This window comes from Lineus longissimus, chromosome 10 (assembly GCF_910592395.1).
Source record: "Lineus longissimus chromosome 10, tnLinLong1.2, whole genome shotgun sequence".
NCBI classification, from domain to species: domain Eukaryota; kingdom Metazoa; phylum Nemertea; class Pilidiophora; order Heteronemertea; family Lineidae; genus Lineus; species Lineus longissimus.
This window is the reverse complement of record NC_088317.1, coordinates 1,640,075-1,665,965: the sequence shown is the minus strand read 5'-3', so window position 1 is coordinate 1,665,965 and position 25,891 is coordinate 1,640,075. Positions and strand designations below refer to the sequence as shown.

Below are 25,891 nucleotides of genomic sequence, written 5' to 3'. Positions count from 1 at the left end.
CAATGCTGGGAGCCAAAGTCTTCTAGAGACATATCAACCCCCGTGTCTGTTTCTGAATCCAGTTGGTCAGACCATAGCAAATGTGCACTGAGCACATTTAAAAGTAAATTAAACCGTTATAATAAGCTGTGTTTAAGGCTGGTGTCAGTGGCAAAGAGTGTCTGGCATCCTTCTCATTAGCCCAGGCTAGAGGGAATTTCCCTTCAGCTCAGTTGGTGGGGCAATTGCTTTGTAAACAAAAGGTCTTGGGTCAAACCCAGTGGGAACATGCTATTCTTTCCTCTATTACGTCTGAATCAGCTCCAAAGTTATGTTTGAAGTGCAGATTTGAGGACTCATTGGCACTGGCAAGGGGAGTGATATTGAGATCAGTGGTGAACACACTGAGCTTGCTACATCTTCCCACCGTCATTCAATTCGCACGTAACACTGAAAAAATCAACTTACCACCGCACCACAACATGATCTAACACGCGTTACATAATCAAGCTGGGATTTTCTCATTCGAAGCTCATTTTCCGCAAATCAGAACCTGCTTACAGCATCGGAAATGGAATTTTACAATAAACTCCAGGAGCTTTATGCCATGGTAATGATGACTCACCGTGTATTTCACGTTTTGATCGAATGTAACCTGAATCGTCAATAAACGTGATAAAGTGAATTTTTTTCATAAAAGTTTAAAATTCTGAAAAATTTTCAGGTCCAAAAATTATGATGTTTCTTCAAAGTCCAAGAATGATGATGTTTCTTCATTTTGAGCAGAAAAAAAACAAGTGAAAAAATATATGAACTACGAAAATTTTTCATCTTTCAGAGTTGAATTTTTTCAAAAGTTCAAAATTCTGAAAAATTTTCAAAGTCCAAAAATGATGATGTTTCTTCATTTTGAGCAGAAAAAAAAACTGAAAAAATTATTTGGACTTAAAATTTTTTTTAGAAAATGAACTTGCAAAAGACTCAACGACTCATATATATGATCACCAGTGATTTCATATTCAGGATGTTTTCTTCTTTAGAGAGGATGTCATGAGAGCTAGATGATCCTACAAAAACTTGACATGTTTTTCTCAGCAGGACACCCTTGGAACTCCAATGTCAGATGAAGCATCAGAAATTGGTCTGATCATTTTCACCGTTAACATTCATGATTTCTGATGACAAATTAAAAAAAGCTTATTCAACTCGTCATAAAGTTAGTGATGACTTCTTGAAAAACACTTTATCAACGAAGTTCTTGACAGTTCAGTTATCACTTTTTCCACTGACTGATGATAAAACTGCTTGCTATCTGCTGAAAGCATCTTATCCTCTTCAGTCGTTTTGGAAAAACCGTGCAACTCGTGCCTGAAAGGTTCAATGTTGAAAGCTGAATCGAGAAAACATTTCTGATTGCGTCACTGCCTGTATATGGCGATCGGTCTCACTCAACTGCATCTGACAATGTTTCATTGTTTCAATGAATATTTTGTGATCAAACCGTAAACGAATCATTTGAAATTGACACTTAGCACTGCACAAAAGTGGATCCATTAGGCTCCATTTGAAATAACACTTTGCAAATCGAGAGTCAATTGTGCAATAAATTGGTTGACAACCAGAATCGTTAACTGCTTTCGGTTTTTTGTGTTGAAAATTGTTTTTTGTGTCTGAAGTTCAATGACACTCCACACACCCACTGAACCTGAATGCTGCTAAGTCCTGTGTGCCAGCACAGCTGAGCCCTGTTGCATGAAGGCTGCATCCAGCCAGAGGCAATCCCTGTCAATGGATGATTGCACTTGTGGCCACTAATCAATAGGTTTGATCAGTAATCATCAGGCAGACGTGTCTTCCAGCCAGCTGAGCCCTGTTGCATTCTGGCACAAAGGACACACATGCATTTAGCCTCGGGGTCAAATGCTTTCAAGCCGATTCCAGTTCGCACCATTTGGTACAATCAGGGCTGATTGAGGAACTTTTGTCCCCAAATTTGGACAAGGTCAGTCAGTGCTAGTTGCTGTGTAGCAGGTAATTCATGCATGGCACAGTCAAAGAAAGGTTGGACTTGCCTCTCAGATCATCACCATACGCAACAGTTTAGATTTCTACAGTCAGCCAGGATGAGCACGGACAAGCTCTCTGCGGTACCTTGATTGGGTCGAAGAGAATTGAATTATAGTCTGACTCACCGTTGCAAGGATACAATGTGATTACTTCTGTTTTAGTTTGAAATTAATTGTCAGGTTCAGGGTGAAATGACATGCTGTTGCTTCCTCATTTCTTTAGTTTTAAAAAGACCTGTGGGCATCATCTGTTGCACTCTTTATAGAATCATCGACATTGCGGTGGTTACGCCAATAACGCATGATGGGAAATCCATCGTTTGTTTATAGCCAGGCAGATGTCTCATGCCGGGCGCACAAATTCATCAGACACATCACCTCCGGCTCGATGTCTTTCCTCACAAGCTTCGATAATAATAAAGTAATTGTGGCATGGGTGCATCGAGATGCGACAGAAGCAAGCCAGCATAGGGCTAATTATGGAAATGATGATAGTTTGATGTGAACTTTGATGGAATCTTTGACGCTTGTTGCACTTCCCCTCCGGTGATAATACGGTACTCGTATTTACCAATAAATACCAATCTTTGATGCTGTGCAACAATTTCTATCTTCTCTGTTCAGCCTTTGCCAACTTATTATTTGAACAATGTGCTTCTGGTGATGATTTTTTTCTGCACAACCCAAATGAGTGAACACTTGTCACATTTTAGAGAGACAAGTTGTACAGTGATTAGATCAGCGGGCTCAACCCTTGGAGAAATTCCGGCTGTTTTGCTTTGTCTCCTTGAGCAAGGCACTTAACCCTACTTGGTAACTCCAAGGTCTATTGTTGGCTGTAGTCATTGCAAGTATACATGCAACAAGAACTGATCATCTGAGATAGATGTCAATCCTAGCCAGTTTTTCCTGCAGACAGGTGATGTTATCTCACTTATTGTATCAATAATTATTGTGAGTTGGAGGGATTAAAAGCTCTTGTCTGCAGAGTGTTTAAATAGTGACTGCTTACTCTTTAAACTAAGTAAAAACCTACGCTTCACGACCTCCAGTGACAGAACAGATGCCAACATCAATGGACAATTCCCGACGAACCAGTGCGAGATTTGCATCAAGATATCTCCATTAAAGACCCTGTTGATCAAACGATCTATTCATCTGAACGACACTTGATGCACAAAGTGTTTTTCCGTGATCTAAGCTAATTATCCTCTTCACCTGTAATGTTTTCGGAGTGGCACTTATGAGCCAACTGTTGCTTCTGATGTTAACCCTCTATGGGGCAGTTTGGTTAGCCCAATAAGGGAGGGTGCTACATTAAAAATCAATTCATATATGATCACCATGGTGAAATATTTCTGTCCCAATTCATTCCATGGTGAATTTAGATTCCACCATGGTAAATTAGACATCAATCTTTGTAACGGTTGCTTTCAGTATCCCGAAACCTTTCAAATTTTATAGAATTCTATACCTTAAGTTCATCTTTTCGTATCTTTGCTTCCATCTTTCAGGAAAATGAAGACCAGTGTATTGAGTCTTGTCATTTCCTCGAGAGCATCTACCTCCATAAAGCTGGAGAGTGCCTCCCGCCCGATCAGGTGGCCGGGTTCGACGCGGCCTGCGTGGAAGCCTGCGATAAAGATGGCGACTGTCCAGAGTTAAAGAAGTGTTGTTCGAATGGATGTGGTCGTACTTGCCAAAGACCTGTCCTAGATTTAATAAGTAAGTTTAGGTTACTTGGCTCATAACCTGGAGGTCGGGTGTTCCACCCTGGTTCAGACCAACTCTCCACGTTTATGCCCTCAAGCAGGACACCCAACCCTACTTCACATCCGTACATGAGTGTCAATGGGTAACTGTTACAGCTTGGAAGTAATCTATGATGGACCAGCATCTCATCATGAGAGAGTGATGCGCCTGGTTGCTATGTAGTGCTATGGAATCTGGGATTAACTCTGGCCTGATTTGCTTGGCCACCTGGCGAAATCAAGTGAGAGTTTGGCACAAAAAGTGTAATGTCACTTCTGACCAGTCCTGTTGCTGATACAACACTGTACTATAACTTCAAGTTATAACCTAGTTCTTTCAAATTCTTATTATTGATGCATCGCCACCTTCCAGATCTTCCAACCATTGCCAGCCGCCCAAGAATCATAGAAAGACGTAAAAGCATGTCGAAGACGGTGGACCTGGAATGGGTGGATGTTGGAAACTATTCTGAACCAGTCTTATATGTAGTCGAAGCCAAATGGCATGCAGGGAAGGACTTCAATGAGGAGTTCATGACTGATTGGGTGCAGATTGCTCTGGTGAGTTCAATTTTCTCTTCATGAAAAGAAAATCATGCCAATTTCAATTCTGGTGACAATTTCATTAATGTTTCGCCAAAAGACCGTTTTCCTAACAAATCTTCATGCTTCCTCTGCAGACAACTCGTCCTATAGCCACAGTCCGAGAAGTTGACGCGGGCAAATGGTACATGTTCCGCGTAGCTGCCGTCAGTATCAACGGTAGCATGGGGTTCTCACCGTCGACGGACCCTTTCCAACTCTCTGAAGGTAAAGGTACTGTATTCAAACTTTGATACTAACCTCTCGATGTCGTCTCGTCCTGTTGTCTCGGTGTCCAAGTGGGTTGTTTGGAACGCGAGGATGGTATTGCTTCTACGAAGGAGGTAGACTTTACTAATAGCATGCTCGAGCTCTTAGTGTTATAGGAGATCTTTCTTCAAGGAAAACTGGTTTCTTTAATTGACACTGATTGAGATGGGACAAAGATTCCTCATTTAAAGTCTGTTTTCTGCTTGAAGAGTTCGCCTTGCCCTGTTGCTTGACTCGGGAGGAAAGAAAAGGAAAGTCCATACTTGCATTGACAGCTGCACATGTCTTTAGCAAAGTTTCCCACCACGTACAAATACAAGGTCACTGATCCCGTCCGGATGCAATAGATGTTGTTACATAACAGATAAACAGATTTGATGACTGTTTACACTTGTACTGATGAATTATGGTCATGCTCCAGCGGTATACATACAGCCACAAATACGAAAAACAAACCCAGTACATTGTTAGTGATTTCTAATCTTTCTTTCACCAGAACCTCGGGTGCCAAGCCCACCCCAAAATCTCTCAGAGGATGTGACGACAATACACGATGGAGGAGTCGATGTCAAAATAAAATGGCAGCCACCGGCCAAAACAGATTTACCAGTTGATAAATATAAGGTAAGCATGATAAATCTTACCGAACTGAACATTCATGAGCACTTTCGCTGTTACTTAGTTTTGGCACGAGGCTCAATACACGTAGTTTCTTTCACAGATGTTGGTGATATTGATATAATTCTTGTTTTCAGGTATTTTGGAGTAAGCGTCTGAAGGGTGTGACAGCATCGCTCACTTTTATAGAACAGTTCAAGAAGGTCGTAGACGGGGTAAGTATCAGTTCAAACGTTTAATTCCGGGTAGTGTTGCTGTTGAGAACTCTTTTAGTGGAATTCCATATGACGACTCGTGCATCAATTTTGGGTTTCATTCATCCTTCCTTTGATACAAACTGAGGGGCAGGGAATGAAGGGCCATTGTATTGTGCACCACTGAGGCCTATCACTCACTGTAACTAACTTTCCTTTCTAATGCACATCTTCTTGCAGACTGAGCTGACATTCACTTTAAAGAACTTGGAGCCAGACGCGACATATTTTGTCCAGGTGCAGGCTGTGTGCCACTATGATGAAGAGAGACTAAGAAGTGACAGTGCTTCCACATACATCTTAACACCACCAGTATTCCAAAACACACAACATGGTAAGAATTGTGCTCTGCTAGCGTTGCATCCTACTGGATGAGATGACTGTTTACATCAAGGTCATCTCTGAGGTCCCTGTCAGGGCTGTGCTTCCTCTAATAGGCAACTCTTAAAGAGCATTGGTTTCCTCTGGTCTCTCCAGTTTCCTTCTACATTAGATTGCAAATGGCCCAATACCCTGGGCAAGACAGGGTTAAAATGTCTTGATATCTTTTGTGTTTTTCAGCATCACCACCACCTGTAGACTTTGCCAAGGTTGGTCCCACGCCGGGTCCTCTGAGAAATGTAACGGTGGGAAAACCATACTTCCAGAACGGTTTATTGAAAGCGACAGTGTTCTGGTTAAAGCCTTTAGGTAAGTGGCGTGAATACTATCTTCACTTATTGAGAACTGTTTGCTATGTTGAGTGAAAACATATTTGTAAAGATATGCTGCGGTAAATGGAAAAATGTACGGCAGTGAAAGTCATCTCAATTGTCCAGTGGGAACATGACTAATACATGCGGCATTGCCTCTGTTGCTTGTTTGACCATGGGCAAGGTGCATTTAGTGCTTTTCATTGTGTGCATATGAAGGGATGTCACTTGGGCTAAACACCTTGACACTTGAAAAGGACCAACACCTTACCAGCAGATCTTTCGTGCATCTGCCATTTCCATCTTTTCATAAATTCTGATCTGATTTTCTTCCAGGTTTTGCAAAAGATGTTGACAAATATCTCTTGCATTGGACCCCCGAGGTCTGCTTAGCCGACGTAAAAAATAATGACGAGCCTTACTCGAGGACGATATCGGCCACGACACATGTAAGTACTACTGTGTATTGCCTTATAAGTCTATAACACTTAGTTATCACTTTAAATCATTCTAATAACGTAAAGAGTTGATTTCTTACTAACCATAACTAAAACAGCTGTCTTGTCTTGTCGAGTACTAATTCAATTTAAAGGATCAAGTGATGCCTTGCACAACACGGATTGACTAGGGTTTTCAATAAGGCTGTGTTTCCATAGGCTGTGTGACTTGTGGCCCTGTTTCCAATTTGTCCCCTAAGCATCCCTGGTACAACTAATCGGAACGTCCAATAAGCCAAACATACGTGTCATAAAGTCACAAGGGAACACAGAACAAGGAAAAATGGTACAAGCCAACAGTCTATGGATACACGCAGCCCGGTAGTGAAAAATGTTTTACTTCGAATAAGTTTAACCATGAGGGGCGAAACCTAGTCTGTTCTGAATGTGTCCAGTCAGATTCAAGGGGTGATCATGCAGAGAAATTCCTTTTAATGTTTGCCTTTTATAATCGGCAAAAGATTTGAATTTGGGTTTTGGTCAAAACATGTAACTTTTATAAGTGGTAATACGTCGTGATCTCAGTTATATTCACCTTTAATTACAGTTTTCTCACTTTCAAAACCTTTTCATTCATGTAAAAAAATATTCATATCTTTTCACTTTCACCTTAGGCCACGGAGTTGGAGGTAACTGTCAACAATGTCTTGGTGTTAATTGGCATGTTCAATGTTAACGGGTTCATATATGCATGTTGTCCCCAACTTTGATGTGCATTTCAGCATCGCTTATTGACCCAATCAAATTGTTTAGGCGATTGACCATAGAGTCTCATTTAGGAGTGTTGAAACTGTTTACCTACATGATGCTGAGAACTAAAGTTGACGACTTCTCCGATGAGTACACATCTGTCAGAATCATCTTTTGGGCAAGCTACCTTGGTTTGGCTTCAGCTGTTGGATATTGATAACATGCGTTAACTTTGCCAAAAGTGCGCTATCTTTACCCTTTCTTGAAATATCTCCCAAAGACAAAAAAGATTGTGGCAGTAGAAATTCCACTTTGACCATCCATGTTATCTGTCTTTTGGCCGATATCTTGAAGAGTGGCAAAGTTACCACCAAAGTTTAGCGTGTTTTGTTCCGGTAGCATTGCTTTGCTCCTGATCCTAGACTTGGCTTAATTTGATTTCTGTATACTGCCAAATATTCGGGCCTCTCTTTTTGTGATGTGCAAAAAAGTTAGCTTTTTATAGTAGATTTCATTGCTTGAGGCTGGCCTGGGATGATCTAGTTGGCCGAGCGTCGGTTGCATTGAACTTTATTTGCTTAAAGTAGAATATACATTTCCATGGCTCATTTCCCACTGATTGACTGAGGATCAAGCATATATATATTCTAGTTTCACTGATCTAAGACCGCTTTGTTAATCAATCAGAAATCGACCAAAAGCCAAGCAAAACATGACCTCATGCCCAATGGAAAAAACGTTGCTGATTAAAACGCATTGTCTATCCAAACTGAACATGTTGAATGGCATGAAAGAACCATGTGCTCATTTGAGACCAGCCTTGAATATTTCAAAACGGTCTTAGAGCGGTGAAATTAGAGTAATAATACATTAAGCTTTCGAATTGATGTTGTGCTTTTTATGTTGCTGATGCACTGAGGGCCTCGTCTGTTGTGGGGATTGCCTGCAGCGCTGCTATTGTGTAGTTATGTGAAGACAAGTGTTCGTTCCGTCTTCATACAAATAACTGTGTTGTCAACTTAAGAAACTTGCCAAGTTTACCGAAATGATTATAAAAAAGAAGAGGAATCAACTACAAACAAGAACGAGGACTTGACCAGCTTTTTAGCGAAATTCGGAAAGTCGTTTTTGATGATAAAAAGTGTTGTCAAAAGTCAGTGTTCTTGTGGTGTTCGTGATATTCTGTATCCAGAAGAAGTTGTTTGTGAAATCAACAGAAACAACACACAGTCAGCTTTTTCTGTTTATCTCCATAATATGAATTTTTCTCCACTTCTTCAGAATGAAAAATTTGATGTGTACGACCTTCGTTTTGACTGTCGCTACAACGTCAAGGTGGAGCCAGTGAATAGTAACGGTATCCAAGGCCCCGTGTCACATGTTCAGTTCTATACACCATCTTGTACAGACGTCTTAGTGGTGGGGAAGACGCAGCCAGACTGCCCTACGAATGGTAAGGAGATTGGACATTCTTGAATCGGGGTCATACCTATGTTCCCCGGTACCTATGTTCCCCGGTACCTATGTTCCCCCAAGTGGTGCCTATGTTCCCCGGTACCTATGTTCCCCAGTACCTATCTTCCCCCAAGAGGTACCTACGTTCCGCATTACCTATCTTCCCCCAAGAGGTACCTATGTTCCCCGGTACCTATCTTCCCCCAAGAGGTACCTATGTTCCCCGGTACCTATGTTCCCCAGTACCTATCTTCCCCCAAGAGGTACCTACGTTCCCCAGTACCTATCTTCCCCCAAGAGGTACCTATGTTCCCCGGGAACATAGGTACCGGGGAACATAGGTATGCTCCCCTTGAATCGGGTACATTTTATCACCTGAAAGATGCATTAGATTTGACATCTTTGACAGCTGATATAAATCTGTATCACAGAGTGCTTATCATTAACTTTTTGATACATCTTTTTCAGCACCCAATGTACCTCAGCAGCCAGTAGACCTTGTCTCAAAGTTCCTCATCACGAATCGCAACATCACTGCGCTGATCACGTGGAAAGAGCCGTACTCGGACCGACCGATCACGGGATACCGGATCGTCTGGGGATCCCGGTTAGAGGAGCCGTCGGGGTTCCCCTCATTTCATAACAGAGATTTGCCAATCATAGATAAAAATACTGAATTAACCAAAGTTATTCCAAGGGTAAGGAGTGTCTTCATAGTTGATCTTTCTCTGTAACACACTATCTCACTATAAATGAATGATGAACGGAAAGCTTTCTCAATTCAAAGAATGAAATTAAAGGTGCCTTCGAAAAAGAATTCATATCAAATGTTTTTGATCAGTTAATGTGTCCGACCGGCCGTACATTTCAGAAGTTTAACATTGTATAGCCCTACTCCACTGCATGGTATTGGCTGTATTGTATGCGCCGGTCACCGATCGAAAGGTTGACCGCGCTCAACGTTGCTTAACTTCCACTCTGGGGCCAACGCGCCAACTACTGGGCCATAAAGGAATTCTCTCATGGCTGCTGGGTTAAGCCGTGCCATATACCTGGGGGTACTATCCATTGGCAATTTTTACCTAAAAAAGTGGGATTTGACCATATTTTCTTTGTATCTTTCGCAGAGTACAAGGCAGTTCAGTATACCTATGCTAAAGGAAGGCACAGACTATATGGTGCAAGTCCAGGCCATGTCAGACATCGGTCCGGGCACGAAGGAGCAGGTTTACTTCACGACGCCGCAACTGACTCTGTTCAAAGTCGGGAGGAGTCGAGGTGAGTTGTTAGCCCCTTCATGAAAGTTAAAATTACAAATACAGCATAACCTCACTTGTGGACACCTCTCTGTTAAGGACACCCTGTTTACTAAGGACACTATTTTTGGACTCAAGTTGGTTGTTTCCATTCAATTGGACCTCTGTAATCAGGACACCTCTCTGATAAGGACAGCGCTGAGGGTCCTACTGTATTTTGAATACACTTTGAATCGGAAACAATCCTATCTTCATTCTTCTTTTAGATCCTATAGAGGGAGATGACAACACAGCAGAGGACAATGTATACCGTCACCTCGAGACGAAAGACCCTGTAAAAGAGGGCACCTCTGCAGCTACCAAGTCAACAGGGTCAATAGCGTGCTTTCTTTTCCCACTACTAATAAGCATAGTAACTTTATAAAACTTCTTGAGGCGGATGTGAGAGAGAAGGTCTCGGTGTCTGGGGTGATAAAAGAGTTCATTTGCTGGTAATGTGCCTAAATCATCATAGATTCAAGCCAGTAATAATTTTCCAGTTTGCCAGTGACGGCATGAACTAAGAATAAGTCAAGCAGCATATCGGTCCTGATAAAGTCATTGGTCCAATATGAAATTAACATTCTTCTTCGTGAGAATGACCCGCATGATTTCGCAGTAGAATTGGGTCTTGATTAGAAACTTGTCCTTTTTCACTCGGGTCAAATCAAGAGTAATCCCTTAGTGCTCATTTTTTACTCAACAGAAATTTCGAAACTATCAACCGAGCAAAAACGATTATGGTCTTTGTCACCCTAGACACCACCTGTAGGTCCGCCACTGACTTGTTGATTATTTGTTTGACTTGGTTACTATGACGACAGCTCGTTTGGTGGCGTTCTGGATACTTTGTGATATTTATTCAACTGATAAGATATTTTTGTACATGACTTTAGTCCAACTGAGTATTAATGAAACCATGAAGTGCATGGCTATGTGGTATCAACGGTAAGCATAACGGTAACCTTGGTTTTGTGGTTTGTCATGGTAACTACATGGTTACCATGGTGAAATTGCAAGGTTACCTTTAGTAAATGTATGGTTGCCATGGAGATTTTATGGTTGGTGATTGTATGGTAACAATGCATGGTTGCCGGGATGAGTTTCTTCATAACCATGGTTACCATGGTGAAATGTATATGGTTGCTATCCTGAATCACATGGTTATGGTTACTAGGTTAAGGTAAACAGGACACGGACGGTATTTGCAATTAATAAACTGATGGTGTAACTATTTGTGCAATCTTGTGGTGAGCCATTGTTGTATCAGTGAATTAACCATTTTACTGGTGCCCCCTGTCACATGAGGAAAAAATGAATCTTGAAAAAGAAATGTTTTTGAAACCCCGATGAACAACCACCAGAACCGTTGCAGTGTGGAGAAAAACTTCTAGAACACATTTAGTTCTTGCGGTGATTGGCTTCTACTAAAAGTGGGATTCACGGCACTGCTGGGTATACAGCCAGTTCTGTGACTGCTTATATGCAGTACAACCATGGTTAGGCAAGGGTTAATGCATGAATGCTAGTGATGGTTAGGAACCTTAACCTGCATGTGATTTGATGCAACACTGGCTCACCAATTATGGCCAGTTAAATATTGCTGGTTCAATGTCATTTGTAGGTTGATTCGGGTCATGTCGGGTAATATGCAGACCCAATGGGTATTCAATTAAATTCAAACAAAATTCAATTAAATTGATACTGATTATGTTAATAGCAAACAGAGCACAATCAAGACACTATTTGAGATATTCTGGGAGGATCGAAATGTAGTGAAGAATGAAAATCATGACTAAATCTCCATATTTTCAGTGTGTTTGTTATTGACTGCTGTAAAATCAGCCGAAATAACTATAATGCATTTTGACACAGTGTACATGTGTAGGCCACATAATGTAGTAAATAGTATTTACCAAATGTGAGTTGTGTGAGGATGAGGATATCACCAGTTTGTTTGTAAAGTTGTACAAGATTTGTAAAAAGTGTATTCCAAGTTAGATTTTAGAAAATTGTTCATCAGATTCAGGATGTTTTAGATGTCTTTTCAATGGCGTGTATAAACTCTAAAGTCCCTAAGTGTCAAAATATATCCCTAGGAAAGGATTTGCCCTATATTATTGGCAAGTGGGGTGACTTCATTACTGTTAATGATGCATATTCTGAGACTTTCAACCCGTGTTTAGAATTGAAAATTTTCTCAGTGGTCATAATTGTTTTGAGGCAGTAACATTTCTGTCGGAAATCTGATGATGAAATTTTAATTTGCGTTTTTAGAATGGCTTATGTGCCATGAATATTTATTTTAGTGTAGTGAATCTGTTGTTTTATTTAAATACATCGGTCTGAGCTTTAAAGGCCTATGTCATTTGTTAAAAATTTGAAATTGAATTTGAAAATTTCCAATTACATAAATGTGTACTGAATATAAATTTCAACATTGTCGGTGCATGTCGGCATGAATACAATTATCAAATTGCACTACGGCACTTCATATAAGTGTATTTCTATTTTCCTGGACCACTAGATTGTACAAATGGCGTATCCTTTTATTGGTTATCCGGCATTTTAATTATTTTCTTTTTTCGTTGTGCCATATGATCTAAACACAAAACTATAGTCCATTGTCTAACCAGTTACCTCTCGTTATCAGATAAAGTGCAAACATCTCGGGATCTCTGGTCTTTGCTCTGCGGCACACAGAGGCCTCGCTCAGCGGCACACGTAGGCCTACCAGTCAGTTAAGAGAACCAAGATCCTTGTTGTGGTCTTAGTTCCGTGCTCAAAACGTCTCGATCGTGTTGATTGGTGTTGGATGTAACTTTACGGAAGTGCTCATCTGTTCGGCATATAAAGATATCATGGCTTTAGGGGCATAGTTCCGTCACCTTCCGATGTGATTATAAAGGTCAACACGTAGCAAAATACTTTTTTCTTCCAGCATGAAAATGTTTTTTAAATATGGCGATGCAAAAAAATTGTGTGAAATGTTTATATCATTGTCAACTCTTTCACACTACGCTACATGTAGGATCGCCGAATATTACTTTGAGGACTCAAAAGTAACACTATGCTCGCCAAAAGTCGGCATATTTCTCAAATTTTGTACAGTTTTGGATGTGCATTCGGATCAGTGCAGACAAGCAGTAACCAGGTATACTTATTCATGTGCATGCGCAACTTGATATGAAATATGGGAATTGTTTTCAAACTTCTGCCAGCTAAACACAGTGCTGATTTAGCCGTCAAAGGCTCCCGGTGTTGCACAAGTTCCGTGACTGTTTCTTCAGTCAATTTAGCTCTAGTTCCATTGTATAAATCAGGCGATCAGTTCATATTCATGGTGTTACTGCAATCAGTGTTTATAGCCAAATGTGGTAGTGCACAATACAGTGATAATATGGTAATTAATTGTTAAATCTTAAATTCTTGAGGGATCGTGAGCAACTTTAATGATATATCTCCCACTAAGTGTCTCAATCATTTGTATAGGAACAATGCCTTCGATCACTGTTTTGACGATTGTAATGCAGTATTGGGCAATTGGAAGTAAATATAGGGGCTCAAACCCCAGTCGTAGTTGACTTGGACACCTCTGTAATGTGTTACCTTCACTGATAATTTGTTTTGGGTTTTAACCATTTCACCACAGTAGACTGCAGTTCTAGTCCAGTGGGTGATGAAGCAATTGCTACGGTCGACGTCAATTACGGAACGACGCGTTACGTAATGTAAGTACACTTCGTCATCGCTGTGAATGACGCTGTGGAGAGCCGTAGCCAACTGATTAACGTCTTTTATAGAAGTGGTTGAAAATAAATAAGTATGAGTGACATATATAAGGTGTATCTGAGGAATGTGTGCCACTGTATGGGCAGGGGGGCTTTCACCATTATGTATGAGAGGTTATATAGTACATGATTTGTTGAAAAATATCAATGGTACCTTATATTCTCGTGTTTATAGTATTCACACATATATGAATGATTTCATTGTCTGCATGTGATGTTTATAACCGGAAAAATAGAGGGATTAACCCTCAATGTTCCAATGCCATGGAATTATGAAAAATATGCAATTTTGTGCTGCCGTTTTGATTGCGATTCTTCTTAATGTAGTGGCTTCTAAATGTGAGAAATGTCACTCTTTTTTCTGACTTAACTTGAACCACGAGATGTATATTTGGTTCAACCCTTTTTGGAATGGATGGTCATTGAACAAGAATTCTCACAGCAATGTAGACTGATGCTATAACCCAGAAATGTTGTTCAAATTATCAATTAACTTCAAAGCCAAAACGTCATCGCAGAGAATTGTCTATCATTTGGCCCAGATCAGTGTATTCTGATATTGAAGCCTGAGCTGGTCTTGTATTTTGGCTGCATGATGACCTTCAGTTTCAAGGGTTAATGTAAAAATCGGTCAAAGCTTTACTTGTGCATCATTTCACACTTAGTTGTACATCAGATGCTGCACACTAAATTGCACTTAGAATACTATTGAATTTGCATGGATGAGCCTCAGACTTTCTAATTAATTTCTGTGTGAAATGTTAGCTTGGCCCAAGACAGCAACTGATATAAGTTCTTTTCACTTTTTGTGCAATCTTTAAATTCACACTCTATCTAGAATTTCCATATAGCTTCTTGCATTTTTGGATTAGAAATATAAACATTTCCTGGACGTTATAAATTTGGTGACATAGTGTTAGGTTAAACTAATGAGGGCGCCACCCAACAAGCTGTCGCGAGTAATTACACAGTGCCATCTTGTGCCTGTCAATGGAACTAATTTGTACATGTATTTGGTCATTTGTTGTTTTTACGAAATGTGTATATATTTTTGTAAATAAGCGAGTTATAAAGATCATGGTGCCGAAAGTTCAGCGCTAACACTGCATTTATTATGAACATGGATATAAAGTACAACATGAATAGCTAGCAGGATTTGTGTAGTTTTTCCGCTTAGAAAATGTCTGAATTCTTTAAACATCGTAATATGAAGCTCCACATTTTTGGCAGCCACTGCTCCATGTTGATTTGACAAATTTAGTCTGGTGAAATAGCACCAAACCAACTTCAACTAAAGCTGAGCATGAGGTATTTAAGTACGCTAGCAAACTACCCATCATGCGGGTGGGTTGAAAACATGTACTGTGTGGTCTTCAAACTTGAATTCAGTGATACTGTTTACCCATACGCTCATTCGACACATTTGAAACTTTTAAAGAATTCAGGTGTTTTCTGTACGTTTTACACCTGTGTCACACTGTGCACAACTAAGAATAGTATTAGTTAGGTTTTTCATGCAATATGTTTAATAAATGACACAACTAACCTCTAAGGACTCCGAGCAGTTTTGTCATAAAAATATGAAAAATATGGGGTTTTTCGAGATTTTCAGACAGAATCTGTCTCTCTATAGTTAGACTGTGTTGCGCTAAGAATTCACCCAAAAGCACTTTTGAGTCCTTCTAACTTATTTCGTGAGTAAATCTTAGACTCAAGGACATGGCAGATATCTTGCTGGTCTTAGTCTGGCGTTAGATATTTGTCAATATTTCGTGCATGTTAATAGCACTATAGGGCCATCTAAAGTTTGTACACCCCATGTATTGAAAATACATAGCTTTTATTTACTATTTCTTGTATCATAGGTTCAAACATCTGCATTTTTGGGTTAAACTTGCCTATTTGGGTGTGCGGACAAAACAGGTGGCCCTTCGTAGAGTTTTTTAACACGCCTAGTGAAATAGTGGCAATATGTTCATAATGTTCTACTATTTTGAAATGTTCGGTTTGTGTCAATAAAATGCAATTTCATCAGGGATTATTTAAATCTTGTGCCCGGTAGCCAGGCACTGCTAACTAGGCAATGCTGTAGTCATAGTGACTGTTACTAGGCAAATGCTCTAACCATGGCAACCATTACAACGAATAGGAATTGTGATCAGTCATATTCCTTGGATCACTAGTTGTCATAGCAACCACAGTAAACAGAAAATATCAGCTTTATATAGTAAATATTGTTTATATGCTACTAATACACCGTTAATTGTGCAATGCCAGTTAACATGCAGACTAACTAGCAAGTGTTGAAAGTAACTGGTTCATATAATACTTTAAATTGGGATCTGAGTGGTTAGCCTTTGATGCATTTAGAGCAAAACATGAGATGGTATTTATGATGATATATCTTTAGCTAAGTTTGAATAACAATTTCGTTCAAGAAATACCAATATACTCTGAACTTAGCTTTAGCCTGATCGCGCGTGCTTCTTTGGCTTCTGATATTTCATATTTGGCATGTTCTCGATAAAGCAGGGTGCATACGTTGATTTTAGTAAAGCAGGGCATGCACACAACTTGATTTTCAGTACAGCAGAGGACATCAAATTTTTACGTTAACTTTCTCTCTGTAAAGCAGGGTGCACCCCTTGATTTTCTATACAGCATACACAGGGCACACCTTGATTCGCGATAAAACCAGATGCATACCTTTGATTCTAAGAAGGCCATGCTCATACACTGATTTACCAGGTGTGCTGGGTCTGTTGTACCATACAATGGCTGAAAAAAATTAACAAGTTTGATTTTGTCTCCTAGACAATGTCAGTTAATTGCTAGGTATGCACCCTGCTTTAGTATTTGCCTGAACTGTTATTGGAACCGTTGATTGATAACTCAAGAATTCAGTCATGTATATTTCACATATTACAGAATCTTTTATAAAAATAGGGTCTGCATGTGGACTGTTATTAGGTGTCTGTATTATGATGTAAAGAGTTGTCTATTGGTTTATGTGCTACAGCGTGAGACCTAAATGGGGATGAGGAAACGAATAACACAGAGCAGGAGGTGGACATGATGAGGTGTTTGGTCGTTTTGCCCCACTAAACTTTTCACTCCACGGTTGTTAAGCTCTTCTGTGGCCTGACTTACGTTTTAAAAGCATTGTATTTGCTGTATTTCTAATGATATATATCCAAGAGGGTATCCTTGTGGTGGTTTGATTTTATTTCATTAGAGATTTATAAGCAAACGTAAGAATTGTCAGATTTAATACTGTCATTGACAGTTTTCACATTTTTTTGGACTTCAAAGTCACTTTTTGACAACATGCTCTCCACTTCGGTGATATCAAATTCTAGCACTCCAAAGAAGGGAAAATACTATGGGACTGATGCTAATAATAACTGTGGGGCAAAACGACCACAATTCACATGTTTATGATGCATGTATGGGAATATGAATATGTTTTCTTGGCCTTCACATGCTCTGTTAGATAGGACTAGGCCAAGGTATTGTGCATCTGGGAGGGTTGAGGGGTGATACATGTAGGCTAAGGTAAGGTGATACAATAATAGCCCATTTGTGTATCACTGTGTACTGCCAGGTGTTTTCTACATGGCTCGATGTCATTGTACCAGGGCTATATTGTGCCACTTTATCTTACTTGAATGGTCTTAGCTGTACATGTATGGAACTTCACTGTAAATGGTCATTCTGTAGTTGTTCAAAGGAATATTACACGTTTCATAAGAAAATAAATTTTGTACATTTCTTCTATTTTTGTGTTTGTTCCTTCATTTAAACACTGGGACACCTTAGTGAGGTCATTCCATCATTGTTGGGACTTAAGTACCAAGGCACACTCACGATGTCTTTAACTTGAGACACTGTAGGCCTAATCAATTGTGGCTGAGCTCATGAGTAACCACAATCATCTCATGTGACAGGTGAAGTGCCACATGAAATACTGGAGGGTCTGTCGGATGAGACTAAAAGCAGTGGTCCTTTGTTCCTGAGTGTCTATGCCAGGACAAATAAACAATCGCACATAGGTGGACAGTAATCTATAGTGGACTCCATACCTCTGGCAAAAACCCAAAATAGGGTTACGACGCCGTCAATGATAATGATAATGACCAATCTAGCAGACAACACCGGTTTACCATTGTGAATTGTGGATTTACCATGGTGAAATTGAGACACATTTTCCCCAAGGCTAAGGAGGAGGATGCTCAGTCACTCAATACAGCATTTCTTGACAGTCGGTGTAGTAGATATATCTTAAGTATCCATACTTCATTGAGAAGAGATCATTAGCTACCATAGTCAGGTACAGAGGCCTGTCTTTAAGGTAACAGCTAACCAGAAGCTCTACTTAAGACTAATGCTGTCCCTAGATGCATGGACTACTCCAAGAGAACCCTTGATTAGGTAGGGTTGGGTAGGGTTTGTCTGTCTTCAAGAGCACCCGAAGATGAAAAAGCTTTATGAAAGGTTTCTGATACCGTCATTACTCCAGTAGTTCCTTGGGTAAGGATGGGGTCCCTACCCTACCTATGGTATCGCCATAAAAGTCCCAGACAGGACAACTGCTCTTGAGGTGATCCAATTGTCTCATGAGACTGGTGTATGTACCAGTCAAGGAACACCGGACAGTGATGTTCTTACCAATGCAGAAGTGATCCAATTAGTCTCAAGAGACTGGTGTATTCCTCCTGGCGTCTTAACCAGGTACAGCTCAGGTATGAAAATGGCACAATGTCCAACAGTTGATGAGACGTCATTGATGATGGCTCCAATCCATACTGATGCAGAAGTGAAGGGCGTCTCGTGACTGGTGAAATGTCCCTTATCCAAGTTGCAACTGGCTCTAGCTTCCAGGCTAAGATACTTATCAAACATAACACTGAGACTGCGAGAGATGTTGATTTGGTGAATGAAGACAACAACACATTCTATAAAACATCATAAATGTTTTATTATCAATAACAATAGTGCATTCATGGCCATCACAGAAATCAAAGTAAAAGGTACATGTACAGATACAATTTCAATACAGTTAAAAATATTATGATAGAGGGCGTATCCTCAGCAGACTCTGATCCTTTTAAAACAATCTTTTTAGTGTCTTAGTTGATAGTTATAGTTCATTTGCTACAATGTAGACAAGATATATCTTTTTTGCTATCTCTGAGACTCTGTAACAATGGAATGATTTTGTACAAGAAATGTGGAACAGCAGTAGTTAAGTGTTCATACAGCTAAAATGGCTCGGATTCTTTTCATCACGTTGGTCAAACACCAAACTAGAGGTGATGATCAAATATTTCCAATATAACAGTACTAAATGGTTGTATGGTTTTACAATTGTACAATACACTATTTAACAAATATTTAAGTATATACACTATTTACAAATTCACATTACTTTCTAGTACAGACAAGATCAAAAGCACAGGTTTTAGCTTCAGTCATTTCATAAGGTGCCTCGGTCTGCCTGTGGACAAACTCGAGAAACAAGTGCCACTATAGTACAGATACTTCACAACAGGTGGCAACACTGAAAAGTTAAAGCAACAACTGCATGTCCTTAGGCTCTAATAAAAGTTTTATGGTGTTTTTTGGTAGTCCCAGTCACTGGCTGCAGATCAATTAATGCCTTTGACACCCAGTATGAAGTTACCAGTGCTGCCACCAGTAGTGATGAGTGTACACTAGCAGTTCAATAGACCACAGTTCGTAACGGAACTCCGCCTTATAGGAGATGTATCTTTTCATTTGGCTGGTTCCACGTTTGTTTTTCTGCTCTCGCGTGATTTGGACGGTGGCGGTTTATGCGTGTTGATTGTTGCCTTGACTAGATGGCGAATCTCCTTGGCGTCTTTGAGCGAATCCAATCTCACAGAGTTATACTTCGACTGAATCTAAAAAGAAGATAGCGACACAGTTAAAGATTTCTTTTAGAATGATTTCACACGTGGGAGGAGTTCTGGCCATCAGGATACTGCATCCAGGACACGCTTTACAGAGACCAGGACAACTTCTGACAGTAATTCATAATCAATCGATTACCTGAAGATAACCGCAGACACTGGTGGAAATACTCTTTTTAGTCAAAGATAAATGTGACCCGCTCTACCAAAACTAGGCGCTTGTCGCATCTGAACTTGACAGAATGATACGGACTTGTTGTTCATTTCCCTATTGTAGACCTTTTGTGAAATGTGACCAAATCAGTTTGTAATAGATTTCACAAAAGGTCTACAATAGGGAAATGAACAACAAGTCCGTATCAACCTGTCAAGTTCAGATGCGACAAGCGCCTAGTTTTGGTAGAGCGAGTCACAAATTTGGTCTCAGATATGTGAGATTAAAATCAACAAACTGGATGAAAGTATTAATAAACTAACAGCAACTGTTTGCAATTAATAAAATTGAAATTGAAAGAAGCAAATTTTAAATGTAAACAATATGAACTTTGAAATAAATGTACCTTATCAATCAGGTTAGCATTTCTGGGTGGCTAAATATGGTATAGAAGATTTTCGCATTTAGAGAGTAATAGTGTTTTTGGTGCCCAAAAACAGTTAATTCCAAAAGAATCTTCATGAGGCTATTCAAATATCAAAACCATTGACAAATTACTGAGTTGTACTCATATGTTTGGAGAAAATATGCACAAATAATACTGAATTCATACAGGGCCCCCATCATACATCATATTAAATGGTATTGTATGGCTATGTAATTCATCAACAAAGACTTAGCTAGTCCAAAACATCAAAATAAACTGAACAGCGAACATAACATGGCCACTTACAAGCATCAGTGGGGTATTTACTGCTACTCGACTCAGTATGAGTAGAAAGCTGCAATGGACAATTCAAACATTCATACCATTGCATTCTCTCTATTCTTCTTCTTCGACCTCCCTCTACGATATCAGCCTCACAGTTACTGTCTCTTACCCTGGTTGGCACTGCCCGGTTGATGACCCCAAACCACCCGGTTTTATTTCAGAGTTTCTGTTTCCAAGTCTGGTTGGCATTGCCCAGACTACTTGGATTTCTCCCCTAGACTGGTAGCCTACTAGGACTAAGGAGGCCAGTCCCTCCCTTTGTGGTCCTTAGCAGAGAGGATGTTCTGCCTACGGAGGTGTCTGTTGACAGTAATTACTATTTCTTACCTCATTCAGGAGTTTCTGAGCCTCGGGGAATTGTTTCTGATATTGTTTGTTTGTTATGGCGTCCGTCAAGCTCGCCTGAACAACAACTTGACGATTTTTCACGGCATCCAACGTCTCGGCAACTTTCTCTGAGTGTGATTTCGGAATGAATGATGCAGCTGCTTGCGGCTGAAAAGAATGAAATATAACTTCTAGAAATATAAGTTCTCGTATAGCGCTTTATACTGGAAAGCTCAAAGCTTTTTACTTCATTCTCCAGCCTAATCGAGAAACTTCTCTGCAGAAACCAAGGAGCACACATACTGCGCTACACTTGGTCATTTCAAACCAATTGTAAGTACCGAGTGGCAGTGACTGAACCTAAAACCCACAGCCTTAAAATTGCAAGACGAATTCAGGGGATAGGGCATATGGTATGACCCCCGTTTTGTCGGTGAGCAACATTCTTTCAAGGCACTTTTCCACAGGAATCAAACAACCATAACTCACCTTCTGATAAGGAACAAATGAAGCCTGTGGTTTTTCCAGCTGTGCTACCGGATCACGGAACACAAGAGGATGGTTCAAAGTGTATTGTAATGCCCGCACACTCCCCTGCATATCCTTGGGCAGAACTACATCTGGTTCATCTTGTGCATCCAGTAGCACTTCGTACCCTTTATATCGCGACGGAACACGCTCCCGATGCTTGCGGTGCTTCATCTTTTTCTCTGCCGTCGGTGGGCGAGGAACGGGCGATGCCTGTTTCTCTTCTGCAGCAGGTTTTGTTTCTGTTGTTCCGTCCGGTTGCACGTCGTCCAACTGCGTCATAAAGAATGCCTCGCCTTCAAAAGTTGCCTTCTTTTTCTCACTCCACGCTTCTGATGGAGTAGTTGGAGATCCTTCCTCAAAGATGTCGTCACTGTAAGCATCACTTTGCCGGTCTGGGGTTATTGGAGGAAGAGGTTTGGAAGCGGAACTCAGCGACGACATGCGATCAGAAACATGTGACTTTGGTCTCTCAGAAACATTCGACTTCACTGAAGCAGACCTCCGTGAAGTGGACCTTTCAGAAGCCGGCTTTGCTGCTTCTATGGCGAGTAACTGGTCAACGCCAATTTTTGGCACCTTGGGTATCAATGTCTTGACCTTTCGAGATGGCTGCGCTTGGACTTGGATGTGAGGCTTCTCTATTTCTCCCGGTTTCTTCCTGCAAACCAAATGATGCGACCATCAAATACTGTCCAGGAACCAAACCAACAAAAGTTAGAGATAAAGAGAACAGTCTGAGGTTTCACCGGTGTGACTCGCTCTACCAAAACTAGGCGCTTGTCGCATCTGAACTTGCCAGGTTGATACGGACTTGTTGTTCATTTCCCTATTGTAGACCTTTTGTGAAATGTGACCAAATCAGTTTGTAATAGATTTCACAAAAGGTCTACAATAGGGAAATGAACAACAAGTCCGTATCAACCTGTCAAGTTCAGATGCGACAAGCGCCTAGTTTTGGTAGAGCGAGTCACACTTGTCAAAGTCTCATGCCACAAGACCACCGGACACCCAAGAACTGCTGCTATGCGTACCTTACAATATCAATGCCCAGCCTCTCCTTCAAGAACCTTTTGAGTAGTGGAGGGTCTCCGCTGTGTCTCATAGTCAGGGGGTTGTTGTGAATCAGCAGCTCCGCTAACATCGGCCAAGCAGCAACTGCTAATATACCTTCCTCCTCTTCTATCTAGTAAAGAAAATCAAAATTGGAATTATTTCGCGATTAAAGTTTCAGCTTTCAAGTTTGAAATTATGAAATTTGGCCCTCAGCAAAACTTTCTTGAAATACACTCAATAATAGTAGGCATATTTTAGTCAATTTTGCAAAAACTTATCAAATTTCTCCAAACTTTGGTTATTCTTCATTTAAATTCGAAATATTTTTGACCGTGACAGTGATTTTATTTTTCGTTTTTCTCTCGATATCTGACCATCAAATGATCTAACATCACTACTAAGCACTGTGACAACATAATCCCTCAAATAATACGTTACCTTATTATACGACAAATCAATGGATCTCAAATCGTTGAATGGCGGGGGGATCTCTTCCACCTTCTCCTCTTCCTCTTCCATCTCGCTGATCGTGCGGGAAAAATCCTTTTCTGCTGTGAAATCAAACTCCTCTTCAGTCGCCGCTTTCAATAAACTTTCAGGAATAGGATCCAGGGTTACTTTCTCAAAGTCAGTCTTTTGTACTGCAAGGTAAAGAATAACTTTTGAATATTTGTCAAGAAATGATTAAAAAATGTATTTCTGAAACTCAACCAACTCACAGAGATGTGCCTCTTCAGAACTTAGGTGTACCTTTTTTGATAGAAATCTTTGAAATCTATCGTGACATTTTTGAACTTGGAAAGAATCTTCATCTCTGACACAACTAATTATGTTGAATTTTTGATTCATAAAAACATTTCAAAACAACCGTGCTTACCATCTGTTGATTGTGACTCCCCCTGGGACTGAGAAAGTGAATCATCTGTCGCCATGTTCTCTCGCGAAACGGGTGGCGTTTTCATACCATCCTGGTCACGTGATTTTGTTCGAGATTTGCGCTCTCTCTTCTTTATCTTTTTGTCGAGAACGCTCTCGGTCTTGCGACGTCCCTCCACCAATTGTAACTGAGGTACGGAGTAGATTTCATTCTTTGATAAATTTAAAACTTTGAGGCTAAAATAGAAGAAGTCATAGCAGATAGTTTTAGTTCCAAAAATGAGATCATCCAGGTACATAGAGCTGCTGAGTGCAGATCTGCAGGAATAGGAAGATGAACACAGCCTTCATTCAATAAACTGCTGTTTTTAGGATCAAGAACCATTTTTTACAAAGATTTCAAGTAATATGAGAAAAATGATTCTTTATTTACTTGATAGTTTTCCACATTTTAGAGGACTTACTTTTTTAACGCAGCCAGGGCAGCAAATGTCGTAAGGTCAGAAAGTCTATTGTCATCGAGCATGAGGATTTCTAGAGATTGGAAGCGTTGTTGTTTTTTGTAACTGAAATGGAAATTAGAAGATAAATGAGTCGCCAAGTTCTATCAGATTTCGGCTCAAAACAATATAACCGAGCAGGCCAGAGAAACATAACGCTGATGTCAAGACAATCATTCACACATTTAAATCAGCCACCAAAAACGTTTTGGCAATATCTTCTCTGACTTTTTTGAATGTGCTGGCCTGACACTGCCGAGTACAAAGAAACCCATCAGGTCTGCAGTCAAAAATATGTAACCTACTCATCAGTTACGTGTGGTTTAGCAAAATCTGGAGGAAGTGATCGGAATCCGTTCCCTGTCAGGTGGAGGACTTTGAGATTAGCTAACAGACCAAGAGGAAGAATATCTTCAACAGATAAATTGTTGTAGGAGAGATCCAAAATCTGGAAAAAAGGATTGTTTACAATTAAAAGAGGAGATGTGCACATTTTGTTTGATTCCTAACAAGAATAGCTATTTTTGTGCAATCAGTAAACGAGAATTGGAATGAACACAGCAGGTAGGCAACCTTTTACTTGCAGTTGGTTGAACAAGTGACATAGTATACTTAGTTATTATTGTACCTCTAATTTAGGAAAATCTCCAAGATCTAACTTGATGCCTCTCAGACCATTGAGTGTGATCTCCAGCTCACGAATGATGGGAAATCCCTTGAATGCTTCCAGCGGTAAATAGTTCTCCGAGGCGTTTACATATGCGACATTATCAAAGAGTGCAAAGTCTTCTTCCTTCACTTCACTGAGACCTTGGCCGCTGATACTGACAGAACACAGGTCCGAAGGGTCATCTACGCAGCAGTGTTTCATCTGAAAAGAATATTTACGAAGAGATGTGTTAATGATGGCCACAAAACTTTGCCACTGAGACTTTTAAACATGTCTTCAGATTTAGAAGCTGTCACAAAGTGAAATCTTAAGAAGAGAATGATGATCTGTGCTTCAATTCATTACTTTGTTTGTGTGCCGGGAAACATTGCATTCATAACTGTGTATTCAGGAAGGTACAAGTTCATTCGGCCTACGTTTAAAATAAACTCTGATAAAAAACACATTTCGACAATGTTATCAAATGCTTTACAATCCTTGTTAAAAAGAATCTGAACTGCTTACCAAAAAGAACCCATCTAGCACCTTCTCCTCTTCAACATTCACAGCATCATCTGTAACAGTCGTTGCATCGCACGTGACATCCTTCTCCTCTCTCTCCAACCGTAGTCTCTCCTCCTTGATCTGAGAGTAGGACTTTGGTTTGGTGCACAGCACAGCTTTAAATCGTCTTCTCTGTTCAGCACGGTGAGCAACCAGCCAGGCTCCTTCCCCATCTAAAAGTGATTAAAAATTAGTAACATGTCACTTATGTCAGCACTACACTGTGACTAGGCCTACTAAGGCTAAGGAGTAGGCCTGCAGCTTTGTGAATTTTAGTCTTAGAACACATTTTTCAATTTTTGATTAGGCCCTCTGTGCATAATATCGTGTAGGGAATGTATAGTTGTTATACAGCATTTTACTCGTTAGATCATAAAGATTATGTACCATCATCATTATGTCGAAGGAGACTTCTAACTGGGAAGCAATTCGATGCGAAACCTGGAATTCCATCGTCAAATTTTATTCCTGTGGCAGCCATTTTGAAGCGGTTACCCTGGCGACGGTGTGTTTCCGGTTAAATTTGGTCTCGTTAGAGAGTTTTTTGTATTCATGCGTGGCCAATCATAGTTTCTAAAAAATCATTAATTTA

At 40.2% G+C, this 25,891-nt stretch overlaps 2 protein-coding genes across 4 annotated transcripts in view; one reads left to right on the top strand and one right to left on the bottom strand.

Moving 5' to 3' along the window:
- Window positions 1-17,717, top strand: part of LOC135494512 (anosmin-1-like) — a 184,297-nt gene extending 166,580 nt beyond the window's left edge. Inside the window, exons 4-16 of one of the 3 annotated variants that reach the window (XM_064782557.1) lie at window positions 3,560-3,770; window positions 4,170-4,357; window positions 4,477-4,606; window positions 5,145-5,272; window positions 5,404-5,481; window positions 5,701-5,854; window positions 6,082-6,210; window positions 6,549-6,661; window positions 7,324-7,338; window positions 8,681-8,852; window positions 9,323-9,552; window positions 9,982-10,132; window positions 10,377-17,717. In XM_064782557.1, the coding sequence (XP_064638627.1) occupies window positions 3,560-3,770; window positions 4,170-4,357; window positions 4,477-4,606; window positions 5,145-5,272; window positions 5,404-5,481; window positions 5,701-5,854; window positions 6,082-6,210; window positions 6,549-6,661; window positions 7,324-7,338; window positions 8,681-8,852; window positions 9,323-9,552; window positions 9,982-10,132; window positions 10,377-10,534 (1,857 nt within the window). In that variant the 3' untranslated portion in view covers window positions 10,535-17,717. Of the gene's footprint in view, window positions 1-3,559; window positions 3,771-4,169; window positions 4,358-4,476; window positions 4,613-5,144; window positions 5,273-5,403; window positions 5,482-5,700; window positions 5,855-6,081; window positions 6,211-6,548; window positions 6,662-7,323; window positions 7,339-8,680; window positions 8,853-9,322; window positions 9,553-9,981; window positions 10,133-10,376 lie in introns of all 3 variants that reach the window. The other 2 variants (XM_064782556.1, XM_064782559.1) reach the window with 2 other exon arrangements.
- Window positions 17,718-18,893: 1,176 nt separating this feature from the next.
- On the bottom strand, window positions 18,894-25,793 carry LOC135494942 (X-ray radiation resistance-associated protein 1-like). Its single transcript, XM_064783301.1, has 11 exons — window positions 25,687-25,793; window positions 25,261-25,472; window positions 24,715-24,957; window positions 24,392-24,534; window positions 24,051-24,152; window positions 23,588-23,823; window positions 23,149-23,351; window positions 22,689-22,840; window positions 21,616-22,315; window positions 21,127-21,294; window positions 18,894-19,864 (listed from the first exon to the last, which is right to left on the bottom strand). The coding sequence occupies exons 1-11, from the start codon at window positions 25,778-25,780 to the stop codon at window positions 19,715-19,717; spliced, it is 2,403 nt and encodes an 800-aa protein (XP_064639371.1). The 5' UTR covers window positions 25,781-25,793; the 3' UTR covers window positions 18,894-19,714.
- Window positions 25,794-25,891: the final 98 nt, after the last annotated feature.